The 10,891-nt window shown below is 32.7% G+C and overlaps 1 protein-coding gene across 1 annotated transcript; it reads left to right on the forward strand.

Annotated features, from left to right (window-relative positions):
* The first annotated feature begins 3,102 nt into the window (after positions 1-3,102).
* On the forward strand, positions 3,103-7,386 carry LOC133784598 (ATP-dependent helicase rhp16-like). The gene is made up of 5 exons (XM_062223893.1): positions 3,103-3,204; positions 5,950-6,059; positions 6,261-6,330; positions 6,517-6,642; positions 7,237-7,386. The coding sequence occupies exons 1-5, from the start codon at positions 3,103-3,105 to the stop codon at positions 7,384-7,386; spliced, it is 558 nt and encodes a 185-aa protein (XP_062079877.1).
* The last annotated feature ends 3,505 nt before the right edge of the window (positions 7,387-10,891 follow it).

Below are 10,891 nucleotides of genomic sequence, written 5' to 3' on the forward strand. Positions count from 1 at the left end.
AAATTGCACTTGAGCCGCGGCTCTATCAAGTGGAGCCGCGGCTCCAGCCCGTACGAAAGCCGAATTTAGGGCATTTTTCAAGGGCAATTTTGTCCTTTCGCACATAATTAATTAGGGATTATAAAAGCTTTCTTAATGACGTTTTTTAGAGGAGATTAACCGAGGAGACGGCTGAAGGCACATTGTAGTGGATTGCAAGCGGAATTGAAGAATTCATCACAGTTTTCTTCTTTTCTACTTTGAATTTCTGTATTTTGGATGCTTTTTATTTCTTCTATGGTTATTATGGATTTGATCATGAACTAAACTAATTTTCTAGGGTGTTAATGGATTCTCCTGAACCTTCATTTTAAATTAATGCAAGTCTCGATATTTTTTATGTGTTATTTCCGGGGTTTTAAATTTTGGGATAGATGAAAATATAGTCGTTATGCTGCCGAATTTTTTATAGAATTGTAAAATGTAGAGATATTGAGAATATTAGTAGAAGTACTCAATAAAAATTTTCTCTCAAAAAACCCCACCCTCTCACTATAATCTCATTTATCCCCAATTTCGGCTCTCCCATTGTTAGATTTTGAGTTTCATTCCATGATTTGAAGATATGTTTGTGTTTGTGTTTTTTTTTTTTTGTTATTGTATAATTTTGAATCTGAGATTTATCTGTATTTTTTTTGTTTTTATAAAGTATTTTTGGTTGATTTGGTGTCTACAAACACATTCCAATATTGGCCCGGTTCCTATTGGTAAGATTTCAATTTTTTTTTTTCATTTTTTTCACCATTTTTTGTTATTGTGGATAGGTATATATATATAAATATATTTGTTATTTAAATAATTAAATTAAAAATCAGATTTGAGTTTAATTAATATGTATGAAAATGTGTTGTATAATTATAAATGAAAATATAATATTTGAGTGTTAATTTTTTAGTTTGGGATGATTAATTTGAGTGTTACATTATTATAGAAATTGGGTTAATAAAGTTAGACTAATAGATCTAGTTCATAAAGTTATATTAGTGTATTGGTTTTTTTATTTTGTTAAAATTGGTATTTGTTGTATGTGTATTGTTCTGTGTATATTCTGGGTCTGGATATTTTTTATGTGTTATTTGTAGGGTTTTAAATTTTGGGATAGATGAAAATATAGTCGTTATGCCTGCGAATTTTTCATAAAATTGTAAAATTTAGAGATATTGTGAATATTAGTAGAAGTGCTCAAAAAAAATTCTAATTTAATAAATAGTGAATTGATAAATAAAATAATATATATTTTTTAATTATGATCAAATAAAATTAACAATAACATTATGCAACCAAATTTTAATAAAAATAAACATTAATCTTGAATATTAATTAAATAATTTAAGTAATAAATCTTAAATTAATTAAATAATTTTTAACCTAATCTTAGAAATTTTGTGTAAATTAATAAAACTATTCAATAAAGCATAAGTAAAATATGTAATTTAATAAATAGTGAATTAATATGTAAAATAATAATATTTGTTAGTTCTGATTAAATAAAATTAACAAATATATTATTAGAAAACTAAATTTAAAAATAATCTTAATAATTATTAAAATTAATTTAATTGTCAAAGATTAACCATTAATTAAAATTAAAATTAATATTTGAAGTTAGAAAAAAATATGTCAAATTTAAGTAATTTTAATAATATTTACACTCAAATATATTACAGTTACATATCATAAAACAACATAATTAACTTGAAAGAGCATAAGACATTATAAAAACAATATTTAATAGAATTTGTTTTTATTTGGTAATAAGAAATTATTACCAAAGATATGATAGTGTGTTATTATCACCTAGTGATAATTTTTTATTTTATTAGTGCTCATCACAAGAAGCCTTAGACCCGTTCGGAGAAGGTGAGTCATTGAAGACTCTTAAATTTGTCTCTCTCTTAAATTTTTCAAGACATTATTATGTGGTTATTATTACATGGAGAAAAGTCTTACTATTAAGTCTCCCCAAGTTGCAGTTTCAAATTAAGATAATGTTCGTAGCGCTATATGTCATGACCCGAGCCCTAGGTCGTGGCAGATTTGTAATATCCATAACTTGGGTGGTCAAAGGTCAAACTTTGACCATCGTTGAAAAATAGTCTTTATAAATGATCATTTAATTTATATTAAATCGTACTATAATTATAAGTTAAAATAATGAAAAAACTCCTATAATTAGATATAAAAATATTAATAATGAAAGTATGATCATTTATCATTATACATAAAACAATAATATTCCCACACACTACAAGAAATCTGATCTTTACCTACCAATATTTTACCTACCAATATATATTGGTAGGGAAAGTAATGTTTTGCCTACCAATATTTATTGGTAGATAATATTAGTAGGTAAATGCTAGTCCATTATATTATATTTCTAATCATAGCTTTACCTACCAATAATATCAGTAGGTAATGATCTTTACCTACGTATATTATGGAGGGAAATTTTTTAACCATTCCCGCTCAATTTTCCCCCCATTTTTTATTTTCATTATATTATTTTATTATTATAAATGCTTATTTGGAAGCTTATGTGGAGTAAATAATATGATGTGTACACATTGTATAACATGTGGCATGCCACGTTTGTACATGGTTGGAAAAAATATAAATAAAATATATTTATTTATTAATTAAATAAGAAAATTTTAATTAAAAAAAACAGACCTAAAAATCAGATTGGGGGGGATTAGGGTTCATTTGTTTCTCATTCTTCCTCTCAGCCGCACCTCTCAATCTCCCTCACATCTAACCTCCCAGCTCATTCTCTCTCCCTCTCTCTGTCTCACCCTTTTCTCTTGCAGGTGGCTGGCGCAGGAGGCTCGATGGAGACTGCGACGGGGCTCTACGCGAACCAGACCCCAAAACTTCGGGTGAGCCTTCTCCTTGACGTGAACCAGACCCCAAAAGCTTTAGGCTACCCTTTTCCCTACGCGAACCAGGCCCCAAAAGATTCAGGCCACCCTTCTCCTTGCGCGAACCAGGCTCGTTCAGGCCACTCTTCTCCTTGCGCGAACCAGGCCCCAAAATCATCCCGAATCTGCTCTTGTGCTGGATATGAATGAAGATAGACTTCCTAACACAACCGATTTGGCATACAAAAGGGTTTCTATACATAATATAGAAGTGGGATCCTATGTTTTGGTTAGAGCTGGTGAGGTATGTGATGCTAATTTTATTCATTTCAGTTTTGTTTGTTGGAATAGTAAGCTAGAATGTTCAAATTCTGAGGTGAAAGGAGTATAATATAGAATTGATTGTTTTTTTCTTAGGATTTATATTCTCTGAACCTAGTGAAAGTCTAGCTGTTGATCAATTAACTTTAAATGCATGTTATGTTCTGAAACTTTTCACATTAATGTGAGTTCTTGACTTGCACTACTCTGTCTCTTAACACTAAAAAATATATCCATGTGCCTGGACTATCATGTGGATGGCTTTTTGCTGCTTGAATGATGGTCTGAAAACAATTTCAAGACTGAAAATGTTGCCAATGTGATGGACTATCAAATGAATGGGTTTATCTATCTTTAAGAATTATGGTGTGAAAACATTAATCCTCTGTTGTAATAGATGTCATGTAGAGTCCAAGAACTTTACTTAGCTAATTGTTTAGTAGTATTATAGTATGTTTAGTGTTATCATTGTTACTTTGGATTTTTGGTTCAGACCGGGAGTTATTTGGACACTCATAGTAGTACTTATAGATTTTCTAAGTTTAACCTATAGTTTAAGAATATTAAGTATAACCTAAGGTTTGATTAATGTGACTGATATTAAGGATTATATTATTATATTATAAGGTTTAGACATCAACCAATAGGATTTTAAGCACATGTTATGAATGGTAATTAAGGATTAAGTATTTTTGAGGATTAAATTAAATAAGGGTAAAATTTGAATGTTATAGGGTCAGTCAGCAGCCTTGAGTACGTTGAGGGCTTAGTCAAGGCTGTTTAATCCATTCAAACTTAGCTAAAAATGTGTAAATTCGTGTTTAAATATTCAGCGTATGCCGATATATCGCAGCTATAGGGGGCGATATGTCGCAGCACGTAGATACGGAAAACACGAATCGATGCACGGTCGCCTCGGGAACAAAGGTCCATGCGATATATCGCCTATAGGGCGCGATATATCGCCTCCACCAGCATGAATTCAAATACTTTTGAATTCTTTTCCCTTCAGCCATTCAAACTCCTTCAACAGTCTAGCATCTTCTGAACGAGTCTTCAGCCTCTGCTGAACGATTATTCAAATGATTTTCACTTAAAAAGCCATTATTTTTATTCAAGTAAAATCAAGATATTTTCATTCCCAAACTCTATAAATAGGACCTAGTACCCAGCCATTATTCACCATTTGCTCTAAGTTCAGAGGCTGCTAGTGTTAAGTGAGTGTGAGAGTGTAAACACTTGGTTTGGGGAAAAACTATAAGCTTAAACATCATAAGCTTATCAAACACTTTGGGAAGTGAGTGCTATAGTATTTCGGTGGATGTTAGATTGGTCTTGCAATCTTTGAGGTAAACCCAAGACTCTAGTTCTTTTCTGTATTTTTATGTTATTTCCTTTCTCAAAACCTTCTACTCAGTCCCCTAACCTTATTCTTATTTTGGTTAGGGAATCCAAGCTTTTAAGCATATAAGTCGGTAAGTATGTTTTCTATGGTTTAGTCTTTCCATCTCTTTCATTTCATCTCCTTTCTTTAGACTTACTCTTTCTTATGGTTTTAGGAGTGTTCCAACAATCCCAACTCAGTCCATAATCTCGGTAACTTTGGTAAGGAAAATAGGCTAGGATTAATATGTTATGTGCTTGTGCTATCTATATGTTTTATGTTATTAATGTGGTATGTTTTGTTGTGAATATGTTATTGATGTGTATGTTGTAGGCTTGGGCTTATGCCCTATTTGACTAACAAGACCCCAAAAAGATTGTGGGCATAAGCCTATTTAGCTGGTAGGACCCCACTAATCTCATGGGCATAAGCTTGTTTAGTCTATGGGACCCCAAGTAATAATGGCCATTATAATAAGTGTATGTTATATGTGTTATGTTAAGTCTTTATGTTTTCTTATGAATTTATATGATTTTGTGTTAGATTTTTCCTTGCTGGGCATTAGGCTCACTCCTTTCTGTTTATGTGCAGGAAAATAAGTTTAGAGGCGGAAAGATTTGTGACGCTTGGAGAATGTGTATCGATGATGAATGGAGTCAAGGGGCCGAGCGTTATTCGATTCGAGGATATAGTCTCCTTTTATGTTTTTATGATTTTTATGTGTATTTTCCGCATTATTATGTAATGTCTTTTATTTTAAATCATGTTTTGTTTTAAAAACAATGGGATCCCATAATCCTTCTTAGTATTCAGTTTCTTTGTAAATAACTCTTATTTTTCAAGTTACTCAATAAATTATGGTATTTTTTTAAAAATGTAAGGTTTATGTATAGTTTCGATAATGGTCCAATTAGTCTAGATTAGTGGGTCATTACATGTCAAGTGGTTACTCATCAATATTGTGATTTTTGGATGATGTTATTGAAAAAGAAAGAAAAATACACAAACACACATACATATATAAATATATATATACATATTTGTAGCTTTCTGAATTCATTTAGCAATGATCTAGCTCTGTCTATGTTCTTTTCATTTCACTTAATTTAATCATTTCTTTTAGTTTGCCATTGTAAGTTACAAAGTGTTTTTTTTAACTCATCATGTTAATTAGTAGATAATAGGGATCTTATATGGAAACTGTGATTAACTGATACTTGGAATGAAAACAACTTAATAGAAGCTGTTATTGTGATTAGTCTGTGCCTGTAGACTGTGAAGTTTTTCAAGGCAATGCAACCATTACTATCGAACACTTGACGGGTGATTAGTCTGTGCCTGTAGATAATTATCTTGATTCTACCACAGGTATCATTGAAGAGGGACGTACTGGATATCAGGGAGCAGGATTATTACGAGTCATTGTACAATGAGAGTCAGGCACAGTTTAACACGTATATGATCTATCCCTTCTTTGTTTTCTTTTAATGCGCTAAATATAAGTGTTTTCTTTAATTCTCTGTAATAGAATTTGCTAGAGATTGGAACTTGCAACTTGTTCTGTAAAATTCATTTCTTGTGGTTGCTTCTCAGTAATACTAAAATATAGTGCACGAATCTTTTTATGGTTATTTAATATGTTTTATTGCTTCCAGATATGTTGAAGCAGGAACAATTATGCATAACTATGGTCACATTTTTGACCTTCTCACACGTTTGCGTCATGTGAGCAGTTAAAATAATGATTCTATCAGTAAAAGATCTGGTTGCCATGTTTCAAACTTCACATTTTTTAAGTATGATTTTGTATCGTATGTGCAAAGCAAAAAGAACTCTTATATCATCCTTGTCTGCATTCTGCTTTTTATCATTCATATTGTTGGTTCTAATTACTCTCTTTGTTTATTGCAGGCAGTTGACCATCCTTACCTTGTGGTATATTCTGCAACTTCAGCAATGAGAAACACAAACAAGGTGGAAATTGATAATGAAGAGCGCATATGTGGCATTTGTCATGAGCCAGCAGAAAATCATGTGGTCAGTTCCTTGTTTTCTATTTACAACAAATCCTCCCTTTTGTTTACTGTTTCAATTTTCAAATATTCAACTCTAGATATGAGACTAAACATTTTCCAATCACTGTGTCCGATCAAGTACGATGCTAAGTGATGCATAGCTATGGCTTTTAAAGTTGAAATTAACAGTAGTTAAGTTACATTTTAGGTTGAAAGAAGTCAAAGAACTAAACCTTCTTCTTTGGAGTAGAAATGGACGAGGCAAAAACATATATAGATGGCATAGCCTCTCACAGAGACATTTTCTGTCTGGATAAAGGATAATTTAGATTAATTCAAAGATAATTTCTATGGGTATCCCCATGGATTTAGATAAAGATTGGGGTACATATGGATCTCGATTCACTTTTATGGTTAATTTTAGCTGAACTCTCTATTTTTTGGTTTGAAATGTTAAAGTGCTTTGGCAACCAAGGAATGGTTGTAACAGATTATTTTATGAAAATAAATTAAATGTTTATGATTTCTTTCATAAGTCCTGGAGTAGTGTATATTTTTCTTTTAAATGTTTGCTTTTTAGTTTTACTGAGTTTTGCTTGGATTTTCCTCTTTTCAGGTTACCTCTTGTGAACATGCTTTTTGCAAAGCTTGTTTGATTGATTATGCTGCTTCCTTAGGACAAGTCTCATGCCCTTCTTGCTCGACACCGCTTACTGTTGATTTGACAGCAATTGCAGATAATGGGAATCAGACCAGTATAATATAGATATTTTTTTTTTTTTATGAAATGTGCTTCTTAATAAGCAATGAATATTGTATAATATATGTTTGCTTATTTTTTTATTAAAGTTAAATAATTTATTTGATTAATAATGTTAAATATTTTTCAAATTAATTACTTTCATTTATTATTTATATTAAATAAAATTTATATATAATTAAAATTACCTACATAGAAATATTATATTTACTCACAAATAAATAAGTGTAGGTAAAAATAGGTATCTTACAACATGTCACGTGGACTAATCATTTAGTGCCACAGAACCGATAAAAAGGGATAAGTAACACAATCATTCGAATTTCTTGTAGCACGTGGACAAATTATTGTCTGACACGTGGAGCAACCACAAGATGCCAAGTGGCGGTTTTGATGTATGACACGTAGGATGCCATGTCATCAAACACAAACTATATGGACACCATGTCAGCAGACATGTAGGATGCCACATCATCAAACACGTCATCTGCTGACGCATCAATTGATTTATAACTTAGTGGGGTCCACTGATTCTTTTACCTACCAATATTAATAAGTGTAGGTAAAGACTCTTTCCCTTCTAACCTTTACCTACCAATCTCTACCAATTCAATATTGGTAGGTAAACCATATTACCCACCATTAGACTAGTTTTACCTACACTTACAATTGGTAGGTAAAGACCCCATTTTCTTGTAGTGACAGTTATGTAATCACCAAATAGTTAAATTTAATAAGTCATAAACACCCAAAATAATACTTAGCATCCACCATTCCTCATCCCTAACTATTTCATAGCTCATTCAGATATACCGATCATTAGATTCGAAGTCGAATACATATATAATGCTCAACAGATAAGACAATGACACGAAATAGAAATAGGGTAAACACATTGGTCCCATCGATAATTCATCTTTTCCACGTTCGCGTCACTAGGCTCCTGGAATGGGAGAGATAGGGGTGAGCTTAAAAAGCCCAGTAGGAAGACAACTAATAACATAGGACCCAAAAGTTTAATACAACCCCTACATGGTTAGATTTGAAAACAAAACATACATCATCATGTATAAACCAAAATAGAGAAACCACAAATAATCATAAGAGCATAGCTACAAGTGCACATCACACCGTCCACTAGATCCCTAGTTCCTGTTACCCACCATAGAAAATCCGATATCCTAAACCGGGTAGCCGGACCTGATAACCACCACAAGGGGGAGGCTCAGAACACTTCTTGTATACAGATGCTAGGTCTTTACACCTACAGGTGAGTGGACACCTGATCTACCTATGATGACACAGAGACTAGGTCGTGAAACAATAACGTGCACCAATCATGATCACTATGGCTTTCATCGGTATAATCAAGTGTAGGTGTTCGTGTAAAATCGATACGCAAGTGCACGCAATCGTAACAAGTAATAAAGAGTAAGTGAGATCGTTCCCACGAGGACTGTATACTAAGTACCCAAACTTAATTCCTATTTCTATTTGGCTAACAATAATTGAGTCACAAGAATTAACTAAAATTGTAAAACAAAAATCTAAAATTAACTTCAATAACTGAAAACAAATAACGTTACGAAAATTCAATGGATTAAAAACTAGGGCAATTAATTTCATCAACCATCCTTTTTAATTCTCCTTAACACAAATCTTACTATTCAATTATTCTCTTGTGATAGCAGGTCAACAATAATAACTTATATTCGTACTAGGATATATAAGTCTCAATCTTATGCAAATTTTCTACATCTCTGTGATAAATAAACATAAGATAGGCATTAAGATTAACAACCCTAAAACTACACAGACCACACAGGTACTCTCGTCCTAATATGAAATCTATGTTTATTCAATTATAGCATATTCAATTCTCACTTCTCAGATTTCGAATCAAAATCATATATTTCATGTTAATGGTGATCAATCATTCACAAGCATTAGGTTCAAATTGAATAAATCACAAGATAAAATTGAAATCATAGAACAAACACAGAACAGTACACATACAAATGGTATCAAGGATTTTAGAATTATAAAAGAAAGAGAAAGTGTTGGCAAAAGCACTAACCTCTCCACAGACTGATTCAAAAAAGAGTTTAACATCAGCTTGAGCAACCTACACGAGACAAACCGAATAAACGTGTAAGAAGTTCCACATATAATTGCTCTGGGTCATTTTCAACTAAAGACTACAAGAAAATCACCTATTTGTACAATAAATGGTTCTTGCACACATCTTGCATTCATCCTCAATCTGGAATGAAAAACAGTACTCAATTGATAGATTATAAAATTGAAATGACTGATGCACTCCAGAGTTAATAAATAAAAAAAAAGGCAATAGACATAATAGCAAGGCTCTATACCCTTGGCAAAAATGTTGGGTTAACAGGTGCAATAGCTGTCTTAGAGGGCAGTACTCTAACAGGGTAAAATCCAAGCATTGTCCTTGGGAGACTCAAAGGAGCCCTTGCGCCTTCTGTTAATCAGATATAAAACTGAAATTGAGCAAAATGTCCTAGCATTCATAACCGCTCTAAAGACCTTTTCACAATGACAAGCTAGTAATGATGTTATAAGGTCAAAATTACCTTCGTCAGTGAACTCAATGAAGGCAAAACAAAGTATTGAGTTGGGATCACCAAAAATTCGACAATCAACAACCTTCACAATGGAAATAAAAGCAGATAAGAAAAACTGTTCCATATCCAAATTAAAATCTCACTGTCACAGAGCTTCTACTACGACATTCGTCATTTTTTTCAGCAATTAAAGGGGAAAGAACAATCAGAGAGTAAGAGAAACATTGAAAACACATAATTGTAAACAGTTCAGATATACTAAGATTAGAGCAATTACCTGTCCACAAGTGACAAAAAGAGCTGTAAGCTGTTCTTTAGTGACCGATGTCCTAGTTACCAATGAATTAGTCATGCATACACCTCCGCAATCTGGTTAGGAGAGAATGAGCAATAACGCCGCCGTTACCACCATTCCTAGCGGAAAACAGAAGATCGTGCCTCCTAGCAATATCTCTCAAAGTACTAGCATAATCAAACCAGTCCTCATGTAACGACCCAAAATCGCTAATAAGGGTTAAGGGCCTTGCTTAGCGTGCCAGGAGGGCATTAATGGAATAATTGTGATTTAAATGAGTAATTATATGTTTAGTAGTGTTTATATGATAATTTATGATATTATGTGGTAGTGTAATATGAAATAAATATGTGATATATGTGAGAACCACATTATTATGCGGACAGGTTCGCAGAGCACGACCCGAGACGATCCTAGAGTCAGACAGTGAGAAAAGTCACAACGGGATTTAAGATATGACTTTGGATAAGTCAGGGGTATTTTAGGTATCGGGTAGCGATTTGGACTATCGGGTCATGAAAATAAATATATGGAGATATATTTGAGGTTAGGATGTCTAGGCGGGAATATTGAGAGATTTTACCATTTTGGCCTCGGGGACGGTTCCGGCACCCCGAGCCTCGAG

Source organism: Humulus lupulus, chromosome 6 (assembly GCF_963169125.1).
Source record: "Humulus lupulus chromosome 6, drHumLupu1.1, whole genome shotgun sequence".
Taxonomy (NCBI): Eukaryota; Viridiplantae; Streptophyta; class Magnoliopsida; order Rosales; family Cannabaceae; genus Humulus; species Humulus lupulus.

Excerpts from the sequence above, each read along its gene's own strand:
- LOC133784598 (XM_062223893.1), top strand. The coding sequence starts at position 3,103 with ATGAATGAAGATAGACTTCCTAACACAACCGATTTGGCATACAAAAGG. Across the intron at positions 3,205-5,949 it reads TTTTGGTTAGAGCTGGTGAG|ATAATTATCTTGATTCTACC; the intron begins GTATGTGATGCT and ends CTGTGCCTGTAG. Across the intron at positions 6,331-6,516 it reads TTCTCACACGTTTGCGTCAT|GCAGTTGACCATCCTTACCT; the intron begins GTGAGCAGTTAA and ends TGTTTATTGCAG.